This window comes from Carya illinoinensis, chromosome 14 (assembly GCF_018687715.1).
Source record: "Carya illinoinensis cultivar Pawnee chromosome 14, C.illinoinensisPawnee_v1, whole genome shotgun sequence".
NCBI lineage: Eukaryota > Viridiplantae > Streptophyta > Magnoliopsida > Fagales > Juglandaceae > Carya > Carya illinoinensis.
The window spans coordinates 1,508,467-1,524,072 of NC_056765.1; the positions used below are offsets into that span (position 1 = coordinate 1,508,467).

The window sequence follows — 15,606 nt, forward strand, 5'->3', positions numbered from 1 at the left end:
GGATGAACTTACACACGCCTTCTCTCTGTGTCTGAGAAAGGAAAATTCCGACGGCCCCCAAGACTGAGCCACGGCAAGCCAAGAAATCTAGTTGCAGCTTTGGTTGAAGATGAAATGGGATACTAATCTGTTTGCAGCTTTGGCCCGTTCTTCGTCTTCATGCATCGCACAGATCTGGTCCTCTTGGCCTTTCTCATTTTCTTCGTCAGATGCTGCATGTACATTATCTTTTTGTATTGCACATGCTATCCCTATTTCACCGATTTGATCCTCCAATTGGTTGAAGCATTCGTTGAAGTTGTTCTCCCATTCGTTCATATGCTATTGAAATACTTCGTGCATTTTATTGTGGGTGTCCCGAAAATCATCCAAATGTTGCTGGAGAATGTCGAAGCGTTGAAATAGCTCTTTGATATGGAGTAAGGATGAGATAATTTGTTTCATTTTCACGGAGTGATGAAGCCGATGCAAAGGAAAGATGGCTCTGATACCACTTGTAACAGACCGCAATTTACTTTAAGAGTAATACATAGAAATTGGCAAATTGCTCACTTAGAGGGGAGCACCTCCTCCATTAAAGAAAGGAAAAAGAAAATGATAAGAGAGAGAGAGAGAGATTTGCATTAGTGAAACGCTTTGGAACAGACCAACCGGTAATGGGAGAAAAACAGCCTTCCAATAACACAAAGACACGTAAGAAAATTAGAAAAATACACAATGCATAAATCCACACATGATTAAAACCCACGAATGAAAAGAGCACGGTCTCCTCCCTCCAACTTCTTCGAATCTTCAATAGCATCTCATTTTCCCAGCAAAACGCAAATCCAATCGCATGTTGTTCATCAATCTGAACAAGAAAACCCACTAACAAAACCCAAACCCAATTGCAACAACCCTTAAAGAAATAGGAAAAAAAATTACAACAAAGAAAATCTCCAAGGCCCTAATGCTCCAGATCTCACATTCGCAACAATCCACCATTACATCTCATTAACAAACAGATTTATGTGGTGATGAACGGCTGAAGGAAAACCCATTAACAAACCCACCATTAAATCCCTTTCTTTATCGGATAAACTGCAAGTTTTTGTGGAGTGTGGTGTTGTGTTCATCAATTTATGTGATGACGAACGGCTGAAGGAAAACCAAAAGTGGAAGATGAAAGGTGCCGGCGACTTAGTCGTAGTTGATGCCAATGAAGGAATGGGAATCTGTAACCTAGAAAGAAAAATCACTAGACATTGAAAAAAATAAATCAATCAACCAGAAAAAAATTAAAACGAAAGTCGATGAAGGAGGAACATGGGGGATGCTTCGGTGGGCTACTGCACGAGGAAGGGATTTCACGTGTGGACAGGTACATCGTATATGAAATGGAAGAGCTATGTGGAAGTTTTTAGATGGAGGGTTGTTATTTTAAAAGGAACAGACTGACCGGTGATAAGATATTCTCTTTGCATTAACTTTCTGGATGGATCCTTTCGGTAGCTACAGTAAACATATATACTAGGATCTTGCCATAAATTTAAATAAGGCCTCAGCCTTGATAAAACATGACCCAATATTACTAACTAATGGATTGGATAAAAAGAAATAACAAACTAACGGCCCAGCTACCCTGTAGCCCACTTCATTACATAACATAAAAGAAAAACAAGAAGTAATAAGCCCAAATTGGCCCATGGCCCATGTATACTGTTCCTGGACTGTGACACATATCTGGGCGTAAGATTGCAGACAATATCATACTTTATTCAATAAACTAGATAACTGCAAATGTTCAATATCATGCTGGCTTTATATTTGTTTCCACTTTCTTTCTCCCTATGCAGATGAAGTGGGGCATTTCTTGAGTCTTGCCAAGCAATTATCAATGGGCCTGGTATGTGGCAAGTACATCACAGGGCTTCCAGGATTAACCCGCTCCAGCCTGTACCAAGAAAAAAAATTAGAAAAAAAAAAGAAAAATATTAGAGAAAGAGAATATTGAGTTGGCAAATGCTTGTATATATTTTCTCTATCTGAAATATTAGAGAGAGAGAGAAAAAAAAAAGGTTGAAAGATAAACTCACTGATAATGAAGGAGAAAATGGTGAAGGAAAATGGTGATTTCCAGCTTAGCAAGATCATTTCCAGGGCACAACCTGCTTCCTGCTCCAAAGGGAAGGAAGGTTCCAGCTTTGGGTGTATAATTCTGCCACAAAATAAAGCAAATAAACAGAATACCAATCATAGCACAGACTTAATGAACTGTTGTCATGCATTGATGCAAAGCTGCAAAAGTACTGTATATTGATCTGAAAAAGGAAAGAAGATGATATTTTGAGTAATGATATTTACAGTTATAGAATATGTAAATTCTGTCTAAATATGAAATTCGTATGAAAGAAATAATTTTTTAATGATGGACTAGTTCACTTTTTTTCAAAAGGAGTGTGCGGCACGTGTACAACCCATGATTGTATTTAATATTACTACGATATTTTACTTGCATTACATCTGCAAAGAGCAAAAAAAAAAAAAAAAAAAAAACTTACATCCCATCTGGAAGGATTAAATTCCATTGGATTTTCGTAAATTTCAGGATCCAGATGAACACTTCTAAACCAGACAACGACTTTCCAACCTTTGGGAATGGTATAACCTGAAAATTAAAGCAAGATATATACTTGTAATAAATCATAAGCAGCTACATTGGATGAAGTGTTTTAGATAAACCCATTGTTTACATGCCGAAGGGAATTGAGTACTAATCACTACAGAAAACTATAAAAAGAACGAAAATCCAGAACATAAACTGACCATTAATGTTGACATCTGTTTTTGCCTCTCGGAAAACAAACGGTGAAAATGTTATCAAACGAAGGGTTTCATCGATCACCTACGTACGTACAGCAGTTTAAAAGCATAAGATGTTAATGAGAATAAAAAGAATAAGAAAAGAGTACTGATGCCAAATTGACCATGGACAGGTCGAGCACATAGAACATGCTGTACCTTGGAAAGATACTCCATTTCTCTAATTTCTTTCAGAGTCAACCCACTTTGCCCCGGTGGCCTCTTCCTTACGATTTCCTCCTGCTCTGCCTGCATGCAGTTTTGTTGCAATACAATTCAATAACCAACAAAAAAGTTGAAACTTAATGAGCAATATATTAAATTATAGTACCTTAGCTTTTTGAAGAAATTCTGGGTGCCGTTCCAGGAAAATGGCTGCCCACATTGCTGTATGTCCTGAAGATTCATGACCTGCATTTAAGTACATCAACAGAATATCTATGATTTCCTCGTCAGATAATTTTCTGCCATTTTCATCTGCAACATCCAGCAAAGCATCCATCATATCTTTCTTCTTTGGCAAGACAAACTCCTTCCTTTGATTTCTCCTCTCATCAACAATAGATTGAAATGTAGCCACAAGCTTCTTCCGAGCCTGAAACATCGATTATTTTGGTAAACAAATCCTGAAAACAAAGCTGAGAAAATACAACTACGATACTGATCACCTTGAGTGCTTTATGGTAAACAAATCCTGGAAGATTAATTGCCGTGGCTCTAACTCCATAGTTAAGAGCTGTGTATTCCCTCTCCAAAGCCTCCATCACAGGCTCACTCTCAGAGCTAAGAAAAATGTACATAATTATCCTGAAAGTAAGCTTCCGAAGCTGGGTCAGAAACTCAAATTCTCCCATCGTTGTCCACTTGTTCAAGGAAGAGACGACATTTTCTTCGATATATTTAGCATACGTGGACAATGCCTCGTAACCATTGACCGGAGCAGCTGTTAACCGCCGGAGACGCTTGTGTTCTTCGTAGGAAATTCCGATAAATGACTTGTTTCCAATGAGTTGAACGGTGGATTGAGGCCAACCTGGCTTAAAGCTATCATCATCTGCAGTCAAAACTCTCCTGCATGTTTCAGGTGTTGTAACTATCACGCAGGGGCTCCCAAACATGAAAGCCTTGTATATTCCAGTACGTCCAAATCTGCATCGTTTGAGAAAGAAAACTTAACGTGCATGCATGCAAAACTCAGATCAGAGGATCTAAACCTTTGAACAAACATCCATATCCATCTGAAACCACAACAAAATATCCTGTAATTATTATAACACATACAGTACCATGATTATAATCAATTTTCCTGTCACATAATTATGAGAATCATATACACGACATTCAGCCACAATTCATTTTTGTTGTTCCTGAAAATATTGACAGTGACTCAGGAAAGCAAATGAACCAGAGGTGCAAGAGGAATAACTGAGATATATTCCAAAAATGTTACGTACTGCATGCACGATGTGTGCTGCTATTTATGGTTTACAGAAATGAATAACGAATAGAAAATAACAGATCATGCTAACAATCCTAACAGAATGTACAATGCGTAGTGTTACTGGTTTTCCTTTTTATCCGGTGGATCCGTGTGCATGGAAGGTTGCTGTGAGTTCAATACCCCCCCGCAAGATGGAGAGTAAATGTTGATTACTCCCATCTTGGATAACAACTTGTTGAACGTGGGAGAATGGATTGGCTTAGTGAACAAATCTGCTAACTGACTTGCGGAAGGAACGTGTGCAGTGGATATTTGACCAGCCGATATTTTTTCGCGAACGAGATGACAGTCAAGTTCGATGTGTTTCGTGCGTTCATGAAACACTGGGTTTGCAGCAATGTGCAATGCGGCCAGGTTGTCGCAATACAAGGTGGCAGGCTTGGTGATGGAAATACGTAGGTCATGTAGAAAGTAGCGTAGCCAGGTGAGTTCACAAGAGACGGCTGCCATAGCTCGGTATTCAGACTCGGCGGAGGATCTTGAGATAGTACTCTGTTTCTTCGATTTCCAGGAGATTAGAGAGTGCCCAAGAAACACGCAAAACCCAGTGGTTGAGCGTCGTGTGTCTGGGCAATTTCCCCAGTTTGCATCAGAGTATGCAACGAGTTCGATTTTTGAAGATGCAGGAAAGTATAGGCCTTGACCAGGGGTGGCCTTAATGTATCGAAGGACTTTCAAAATAGCATGATAGTGAGGAACCCGTGGAGTTGCCATGAACTGGCTGAGAAGATTCACGCTATAGTTGAGGTCTGGTCTCGTGTTGGTGAGGTATATCAACTTCCCAACTAGTCTGCGATACAAAGCTGGGTCCTTAAAGAGATCACCATCATCTTTTGTTAATTTGAGATTCGGTTCCATAGGGAGGGGGGAAGGTTTAGCAGCAAGTAACCCAGTTTCAGCTAGGATGTCGAGTGCGTACTTGCGCTGACAGAGTTGGATACCGGCCTTGGATCGAGCTATTTCCATGCCAAGGAAGTACTTGAGGGGGCCGAGTGTTTTAATCTTGAACTTGGTTGCCAAAAAAGTCTTGACAGCATCACTGGAAGCAACGTTTGAGCTGAGAAGGATGATATCGTCGACATATATGAGGAGAGCGACAAAGGATTCGGCAGTGAGCTTTGTGAATAAGCTATAATCGGCTTTGGACTGTTGAAAGCCGAATTCAGCCAAAGATGAGGACAGTTTGTTGTTCCATTGGCGAGAAGCTTGACGTAAGCCATAGAGGCTTTTGTGGAGACGACAGACTTTGTTGTTTTTGGCCGCTGAAAGACCAGGAGGAGGCTTCATATATAGTTCTTCATCGAGCTCGCCGTAGAGAAAGGCATTGTTGACGTCTAATTGTTGAAGATCCCAGCCTTTGATGGCTGCCACGGCAAGGAGACAACGTATAGAGACCAATTTGGCAACCGGAGAAAATGTGTCATGAAAGTCGATTCCTTCACGTTGAGTGAACCCTTTTGCAACCAGACGAGCTTTGGCTCGTTCAATAGACCCATCGGCTTTGAATTTATATTTATAAATCCATTTGCATGCTATTGGCTTCTTGTTGGGAGGGAGATCAACTATGGACCACGTCTCATTGAGCTCAAGTGCAGTGAGCTCCTGTTGCATTGCTTCACGCCATATAGGATGTTTGATGGCTTGAGTATATGAGGTGGGTTCAGTGTATGTAGAGAGGGAGGTGGTGAAAGCTTTAAAAGATGGTGAGAGTGAGTGATATGAAATAACAGAAGAGAGAGGGAAATGTACCTTTGAATTTTGGAGATGAGAAACGCCAGTCCTTTTCTGCTTGGATGCCGATTGAAATGAGGTGTGTGTAATGGCTTGATTACAATGGAAGTCTGCAAGGTAGGTGGGGGCTTTACGTAGACGAGTGGAGCGTCTTGGATTAGGGGGAATTGTATTGGTGTTGTCAGAGTGGGATGGGTCAGGTGTTGTGTCCGTAGGGGAGGGGGGTATGTCTGAAGATGAATGGGGGATGAAATGGTCGATGGGAAAAAGAATAGGTGTGGAGGTAGTGGGGATATTTTCGTCAGGCCTATTATCTGAGATGTTTGAGTGTTTGGAAAAATCAGTGATGGATGTCGATGGTGGTTGTGTCATCGGGAAAATATTTTCGTGAAAGACGACATCGCGTGAAAGAAATATTTGGTTGGTTTGGAGGTCGAGGAGTTTGTATCCTTTGACTCCGTAGGGGTAGCCAAGGAATAGACACTTTCGTGCTCGTGGGGCAAATTTGGTGCGAGAAGAGGAAATTGTGGAGGCAAAGCATAGGCAGCCGAAGATTTTGAAATGCGAATATGATGGTTTTTGATTAAAAAGTAATTCGAAGGGAGTTTTGTATTGGAGATTGGGGGAGGGTGTTCGGTTGATGATGTAGATGGCAGTGGTGATGAAATCTGTCCAGTATTGTAATGGAAGGCCTGACTGGAATTTTAAGGCTCTGGCAACGTTAAGAATATGCTGATGTTTACGTTCGGCTAATGCATTTTGTTGGGGCGTAGCGACGCAGGTGAGTTGGTGTAAGGTGCCTTTGGATTGATAAAAGGATGGCATATTAAATTCGGCTCCATTATCGGATCGAATTGTTTTTATCTGAGTGTTAAACTGAGTTGCCACGAGGGAAAAGAAATTTTGAAGTGATTGTCGAGCTTCTGATTTAGATGACAGCATGTAGAGCCAGGTACATCTAGTGAATTGATCGACTATTGTGAGGAAATATTTGGCACCATTGTAAGCTTGAGTCTGACTAGGCCCCCATATGTCTACAGATATTAAATCAAATGGTTTGCTGGTAGTGATTTCAGATGGTGGAAATGGTAATCGATGTTGTTTTGCAATGGGACAAATTTCACACAGATGTTTTGAAGATGCTGAAGCTTTAGAATTGTTTTGGAGTATGTCATTTAAAATGTGCTTGGTCATGGAACTATGTCCAAGACGATAATGCCACAATGTAAACTCATCAAAGTTTGAAGCATTGGAAATGTTCACAGAACTGTAAGGAAATGCAGAAAAAAAAAAAGATAAAGTTGTCGGATGCGGTCTTGAGGTTTGAAGGTGGTATAAGCCATTAAGCACCTTCCCCAGTCCAATCGTCGTCCAAGATGAAAGGTCCTGGATGTAACACATTTGTGAGAAAAAAATGAGACAGCAATGAGAGTGAGTAGCTAATGATTTTGCCGAAATGAGATTAAAAGAAAATGAAGGTACGCATAAAACATTTCTGAGAAGTAGAGATGGAGTAAGCCGAACATCACCGATATGAGTAGCTTGTGTGGTGGATCCGTTTGGAAGCTTGATGGTGTGTGAAATAGGAGTGATATTGTGAGAAAAGAGAGTGGGGCTACAGATCATGTGGTCTGTAGCTCCGGTGTCTATGATCCAAGAGGTGTTAGTGGCTGTGACAATGGGTTTTGAGTGAGTGAAATTGCAGAAAAATTTACAAGATACAGGGGAATTGGAGGTGCTGGTAATGTTGGCAGCAGGGGCAACGGTAGGGAGTTGAGAAGATTGAAGCAAAGCAAGCAGGTGACTATACTGCTCCTGAGTAATCGGTGGTCCATGGCTGATTTGTTCCTGTTCAAGAGTAGACTGATTAGCATAGGATTTAATTTTAGAGCTATTCTTATGGCCAGGAGGAAAGCCATTGAGTTTGTAACATTTCTCTTTGGTATGTCCGGGTATGCGGCAGTGAGCACACACAGGGAGGTTGGGATTGGCTTTGAAACAGCGTTCCAAAGAGTGTCCGGAGATGTTACAATGCGAGCAAAAAAGACGATCCTTGCGAGCTGATGATGTGGTGCGATGGTCCGGTCCTCTAGTAGCCATAGCCAGAGGTGCTGGAGAAGAATGAAGTTGCCGGCGTCGCTCCTCCTGTTGTACAACCGAGAGGACTCGATTTAATGCAGGGAGTGGATCTTGGAGTAGTATTTGAGCACGTATTGAATCAAACGAGTCATGGAGACCCATGAGAAACTGCATGACTTTGTGCCGGTGGGCATATTCTAGTAATGTTTTCACAGAACCGCACGTACATATGGGCATGGGCTCATAGATATCCAACTCATCCCAAAAGCATTTGAGTTTGTTATAGTATTGACTAACAGAGTCATCTTCCTGCAGGAGAGAAGAGATGGATTTGGATAGTTGAAAAATGCGTGGTGCATTCTGGATTGAGAAACGTTCCCGAAGGTCATTCCAGACCTGTGTAGCTGTTTCTGCGTGGGCAATGCTGGATCGATGTTCTGGACCAACGGAGTGTTGGATCCAGGCAATTATCATATCATTACACCGTTCCCAAGGGGTAAGAAAAGGATCAAGGGCATTTGTAGGCTTAAGGATTGTGCCATCGATAAATCCCAGTTTGTTTTTAATGTTCAGTGCTCGTCGCATGGTTCTGGCCCAGGTGACATAATTTTCTGTGTTGAGGAGATCTGGAACCAGAGGGGATGAAGCTCCTTCTCCTGGTTGGATGAAATAAGGACTGGCCGGATGATGGGGATTGGTGGCAGGATTGTTTGGGGTATGGGAATCGGTGTTTGGCATGTTTGAATCGACGTTTTCAGGGTCTGAATCTGTATCGGAGGTTGGAGGTGTCATGCTCGTGATACCATATTGACAGTGACTCAGGAAAGCAAATGAACCAGAGGTGCAAGAGGAATAACTGAGATATATTCCAAAAATGTTACGTACTGCATGCACGATGTGTGCTGCTATTTATGGTTTACAGAAATGAATAACGAATAGAAAATAACAGATCATGCTAACAATCCTAACAGAATGTACAATGCGTAGTGTTACTGGTTTTCCTTTTTATCCGGTGGATCCGTGTGCATGGAAGGTTGCTGTGAGTTCAATAGAAAAAGAAAAAGAAAATGTACCTGCTGGACAAGGCTGTTATGGAATGGCATCAATTTCTAGGTTCCCATAAAGTTATCAAGAAGGATATACCCTGCCCTGTGCGGATCTCATGCATACATTTAGATATATAGCACTAGAGTACTTATGATCATAACCCCTGTTAAAAGATAGATTCCCTCTGTGGCACTTAAATTTGGTATAAATCAAGAGATATTTTGATCATTCTACATTAATGAATATTTGAAATGGAGAGAATTATTATCTAAAGTTTCTTTGAATTCATTCAAGAACTTTCAAATCTAACTAGCTATAGTCTTTGGTGCTCAACTTGACACAGCAGCCAACACCAAGACTTGACTCTAGATCATGTATGTACATGTTCTTTTTATGTTAGTGGATTTCCCTTTTAACATGTCTACGAAGTGTTATAGTTGTCAATCATTTTGTTGAATAGACAAGCACTAATCTTGATAATGAAAGGAAAAGAAGAAGAAGAGTGGACTCAAATGATTAAAACTCTTGACTTTTTCAAGTCTATAAACTACATCATCTGTTTTCGACTCCTGAAGTACAGTATTTGAGACAGAAAAAAGGAACGCACCCCCCATTTTTGGTGATGCAAGATGAAAACCCTACAAAGGGGGCTAGAGTTTGTGATAAGATGTGCGTCTGTTTGCTATTACGAGTAACGTTATTGTAGGGTTAGAGTTTGTGATAAGATGTGCGTCTGTTTGCTATTACGAGTAACGTTAGATATAATTATCTAATTTTAAGGAATTTAAATTTTATGCACATTTTTTAAAAATAAAATGTAAAATCTAGTATTAATATATAAATTTTTTCATGTGTATTCAAAATTTACCTACTTTTTGAAAAAGAAATACATGAAACTTGTATATTGTAAGACTGTAAAAATCATTTTCCTTATATACTATAATTAGCAAAGCCTACAATATTTTTTGCCCCTTTTTAAATAAGTTAAAAGGCAACTTTTTAATTAAGAAAAGGTTACCACTTACCAACCACTCCCTTGCACTATTCTCTTCCACTATATAATACCATGTTGAATAAACATCATGAGAGCTGTTAGAAATACAAAGGGATTCCACAAATTAATGTGCCATACTATTATTAGTGTGCCATGCCAGTCTTTCTTTTTGCCTCCTCTCCCCTCCTCCTTGGAGCAACCCCTCACTGGCGTCCCCGCCCTCACCCTTCACCTTTCTTGCCCCTCACAGTAGCTCAATCATCTTTCTCGCCCCATCATTGATGTCGAAACATCGTCATTGTCGCCCCCTCACGGGCAGGTACAAAATCTCTCTCTCTCTCTCTCTCTCGGGGCTGAGGGGGTGGGGAACAGGGGAGTACTAGGATAAAAAAATTTAACTGGGGTGGAGTTTGTGGGATCCCTTAATTATGTCTATAGTGCTTTCCAAACATCAAACCATGTGGCATGATCTATTTATTTGAAGTGTAACGTGAATCATTAAGCATGCTGTCTAATTATGCTTTCATTTCTTTTGTATTTAACATAAAAACAAAAGTTGAAACAAAATTTGAAACTTAATGAGGGAAAAAAGCTTTAAGAAAAAAAAAATGTTGACAAATCTATCGTTGTATGCAAAATGATGACGTGGACATATAAAAAGCTGAACAATGCAAGGATGCGCGGTTTGGATTTAACGGCCCCAAAACAAGAGTCTGTCCCTTTTGCAACGCAAGGGACGGTGATGTTTGGAGCATTTCCATGGCCGATGATGCCTCTGCTCCGCATCATGCATGCACTGAAATACCCTCGTCTTAATATGCATGTAGAGAGAGAGAGAGAGAGAGAGAGAGAGAGAGAGAGAGAGAGAGAGACCTGGAAACAAAGGAGGAGATGAAGGATTCAGGATGGTTGGATTTGAAGGAGCGAAGGAAGGAGGGCATGTTGCCGAGGAAAGGCCAACCCAAATCACCAGGTGGAAGAGAGTACTGTTTCTCCCCCAAGTGCTTCTCGTGGAGCCACTTATTTGCATTCTTGAGCACCCATTCCAGTATTGCCACCAATACAGCACCAAAACTCCAAATGAGCACCATCACCAACCACATCCAACCAAATTCCATAGTTATCATATATATATATCGATCCCTGCTGCTGCTGCTACTTCCTCTGCACTCCTCGCAGCCTCCCTTTATGTATTTATAAGTTTGTGAATGTTGTTGGGGGTATTTATAACGGGGCCTTGAATGCTAAAACAACGAGACGGAGCTCATGAGCCCCTTTCATCTCCTCTCTCTCTCTCTCTCTCTAGAACATATCTCATTAGTTTCCTTTCAGGGGGCCTCTTGACGTACGTAACTGAGGCCGACATATTCCATAAATATATAACGTAAGGAGGAAAAAGATCAAAAGGTGTTAGACAAAGCTGCATGGTATGGTATATGTGCACGGGGCTTATGAATAGCAAAGCTTAAATATAGTTATTAATTATTGATCTCTTGAGCTGTCGCTTAATTAATAATTAATTTTCAGTGCATGACTGATTACAATATTCGGATTTCGAGCTTGATATTGGTATATACAAATTCATGCATCTAAATCACAGCACATTTATGACGAAGAAATCTACACAATTACATTCATGGTATATAGGGGATTATTATAATTATATTAATATTGCTATTCAAACTTATTGCATCGCATAAATTGATAAAGGTTGTATTTGGATACTAATAATAATAAAAAAAAAAAAAAAAAAGAGCCAGGGGATTAGGATTTGGGTCTTAAAGAAAGAGATCCAATTTATAAATGAGTTGGATAGAGTTCATAATAGGGTAGATTTTTAAATGGTTTGAAACTTCTATATAAATATATATTTAGATTTCTTTCTATAAATGTCTTGATTCTATATTCATTAATGTGACAACTTTTTGGATTTGATCCAAATCCAAATTTAATTTTTGTCCTAAAAGGGAGATTTAGATTTTAAATGATCAAATCTAAATCTTCATTCTAAATTCATTTACTTAAATAACAAAAATATGATGTGTAGTCACTTTTGTGTATTCATTTGTGTATTCTACTAATATGATTGACTGTAATTTTTTTAATATAAAATAATTATTTTAGTAAATCACATTAATGAAATATGTAAATAATATACAAACGTGACTGTATGTAGCAGAATTTTTAAATAATGCATCCGAAGAGAATTCTTTCAGCAGTTTTTATGCATTTTTTGCTAATCTAATAGATATACATATACATACATACATATATATATATATATATATATATATATATAAATATATATATATATATAAATATATATATATATATATATATATATTTATATATATATGTCGTCCAAATTAAAGAGATGATAGTTAAAATTAAGGAAAATGATATTCCCACCTAGGGAATCTAACGACAAAACCCACCGTTAAATTTTTATTTTTTTATTTTTTTTTATTAATGAGTTTGTGTTTTTTTTAATGTTTAAAGGATTTAAAAAAATGTTTTAAAAAGAAATGGCCATTTAGTGGAAACCATTGGTGGCTCCCCTCGGTGGGTGTAGCAACACCCTAAAATTGAACATATGAAAGTTTTGTGTGGTGCCAAGGTTCTAGTGTATATATATATATTGCTTGGTTGTCATTGTGTGAAATGAAATTAATTGAGGTTAAGTGTAGAGTCAGGTCTTGAAAAATCTTAATAATAATCCCATCTTCATCCATATATACTTCCATTGACATAAAAGAACTTTAAGATATTGTTTCACTGATCACTCACTAAAATGCCTTCACCTTTGCTTATCAAAACATGTACTGCAGATAAGGACATAATTAATCAAGCTTTGAGCTTTCAGATCATCGAGGTTCTAAACGATAAAGCTTTGTTTCTTAAAAATGCTCTTAATATAATATATTTGACAGTACTCTTCAAGTAAAATTGTCATTGAACAACGTTGTTTCGAACAGAAATTTGAAACGTTGGTTTTTCACCTTTTTGGGCTTCGAGGTCCATGACTGCTATGGGCTCCGTGGGGAAAGAGAAGAATAAGTTGGTGCATGATGATCAGTATGCGACCAGCACAGACAGACAGAACCCATGTGGGCCAGTATATGTAGAGTCCAATTAACAGACCTTAGGCCCAGTTGTTAGACCTCTGCCCAAACTTCGTTGGGCCCATCTCAATAAACCCATACAAAGCTTTGCGTTGGTCTACAATTAAGCAAAGTGCTAATAAAATTTATAAACAGAGACACGAGTTATTCTATTATGAATTCAGTGCATAGAGTATATTATTCACATTATTAAAATAATAAAATTTAATTTGTAAAATTTAAATTTTAAAATTTATCTTTTAAATTAAATTATGTCATGTAAGCACTTTACTATGTGTTCTACACAACGACTTGAGAATATAACTTTTCTATTGTATGTGTAAGGGGGTAAAATACATCAAATCCAAAATGATTCTTAGGACCTAGCCCATCAAAACACCATGATTACTATTAGACAAAAGAAGATAGAGGGAAAGGGGGACAGAGAATGGACAATGGAAGTCAAGGTGTCAAGAAGAAAAGATGGGGAGTACATAAAGGAGAAGTGAGGTGACCTAAAGCAGAGGGGGTAGGAGATAAAAGATATGGGCATATACGACTTCAAGGACTTTTGGACCAGACTTCTCAAGAAGGCTTCTTCAACCTAGAGACATGGGTTCCAGTGATGAGATTTATACCAGAAGATAAATCATCTTCAAGATCTATTGTAGAATGAGAATGAGAAACTATGAGAGACTGTATAACAAACTTATTATAGTGGATTTTTTCCTCTCCGAACCTCTGTGGACGTAGGTCTAGTACTAAATCACATAATTTTACATGTCTCCCTCTATTCATCTTCTCTACATATATTTACTGTTCAATGCAATAAATGTATGTACGGGTACCGTATAACTGCATCAAACCAATGCTGGGGCCCATGCAACACCAATCCAGGCCCATAAAAGCTTTGACTGGACTAGGAATAGATCATTCTCTCTTTTCAAATTTTTGTCCTATTTTTAGGGGTTAAGAGTATGCATTACATTTTCCTATGCTACTTGAAAAATATTTTATACTATATTTCTAGTTCACTTCCATTCATTTATATCGACGTGGCACTGCCTTTTTCTTATTTTTTTTTCCTATGTCTAATGCGGCAAAATTATCTTTGGTTCAACTTTTCTCTATATATTTTTTTAAAATTCGATGATTAATGAGCATACCGATAATATTAATGTGAAAAAAAAAAAAAATTCTGCATTTTTAAGGAGGCGTGGTAGTCCTCAGTACTCACCAAACTAAAAAGTAAGAGACTACTTCTTTAGAAATTAGCCACTTTTAATTGCAAGATCGTTGATAAAAATAAATCCGCTTATTATAAGAAATTTTTTTATTTATAACCAATTATTTCATGTTAAAATGAGTTTATTTTAGTCATAAATAGTCATTCTGATTTCTCGTCATAACTAATATATCACAGATGTTTATTTTTCTTGTAGCACATGCCACATGCATGAAAGTACTTTTAATGGAACACTAGATCACCATTACCAACTTCCAACAGTAACATCATTCAAGTTGGGCACAAAACTCTTTGATTTAATGTTTTGCTTTTTAGTCAATATTATATAGTCTAAATTCATGTACATAATTAAAAAACACAAGGACGTACAGATTAAAGCAATTGAACTAATTAAAAATTGATATTGTATCAGTACCTACCATCCAGATCAGAAAAATCTGAAATACATTCCCTTTAGGCCACAGAATCCTATCATCAAATTAAATAGTTTATTTTTGTATGGGCGGCTTGATGATTCAAGTGTATATACATTATCATTTAGAGGTTGGGATACATGAATCCCTCAGGCCAAATTTGTTGACACAGCTACGATAAAATTTACAAAGAGAAGTGTTATTTCTCTCCTAGGCATGAAAAGAAAGATAAATTAAGTACTTTCCTTTACAATAGATTTGTAGATGTAAGAGCTTGATTAGAACTAGGTGACTAAGTTGATAAGTTTGGATAGAACTAGCTAGGTGACTAAGTTGAAAGACTTCATCTTATTTTCGGTTTTGTAATTTGGATGAATGTAAAACACTTTGACTTTATTTATAACTATTTTGAGTTTATCTAGAAATTTTTAGGAAGTGTTTTAGATAAGTTAAGAGAGTAAAAATCAAGTTCTAAGAGTTTTAATATTATCCAGAGAAGATTTTGAATATGAAACTACTATTGCTTAGAAGATCAAGTGCTAGGTGTCAATATTTTGTCAAAAGATTTTGTCGCGACAAAGTCAACACGTCAGTAAGATCCTACTACAATTCAAATTTCTTTCAGATTGTTTATTAATTTAATGAATTATACT

The 15,606-nt window shown here is 38.0% G+C and overlaps 1 protein-coding gene across 1 annotated transcript; it reads right to left on the minus strand.

Annotated features, from left to right (window-relative positions):
- Nucleotides 1-1,417: 1,417 nt before the first annotated feature.
- Nucleotides 1,418-11,511, minus strand: LOC122294386 (ent-kaurenoic acid oxidase 1-like). The gene is made up of 8 exons (XM_043103080.1): nucleotides 11,067-11,511; nucleotides 3,510-3,990; nucleotides 3,173-3,436; nucleotides 3,001-3,090; nucleotides 2,806-2,884; nucleotides 2,541-2,647; nucleotides 2,076-2,197; nucleotides 1,418-1,933 (listed from the first exon to the last, which is right to left on the minus strand). Exons 1-8 carry the CDS (start codon nucleotides 11,318-11,320, stop codon nucleotides 1,828-1,830), a joined length of 1,503 nt encoding a protein of 500 aa, XP_042959014.1. The 5' UTR covers nucleotides 11,321-11,511; the 3' UTR covers nucleotides 1,418-1,827.
- Between the last annotated feature and the right edge of the window lie 4,095 nt (nucleotides 11,512-15,606).

Excerpts from the sequence above, each read along its gene's own strand:
- LOC122294386 (XM_043103080.1), bottom strand. The coding sequence starts at position 11,320 with ATGATAACTATGGAATTTGGTTGGATGTGGTTGGTGATGGTGCTCATT. Across the intron at positions 3,437-3,509 it reads TTTACCATAAAGCACTCAAG|GCTCGGAAGAAGCTTGTGGC; the intron begins GTGATCAGTATC and ends TCGATGTTTCAG. Across the intron at positions 1,934-2,075 it reads CATTTTCTCCTTCATTATCA|GCTGGAGCGGGTTAATCCTG; the intron begins GTGAGTTTATCT and ends TTCTTGGTACAG.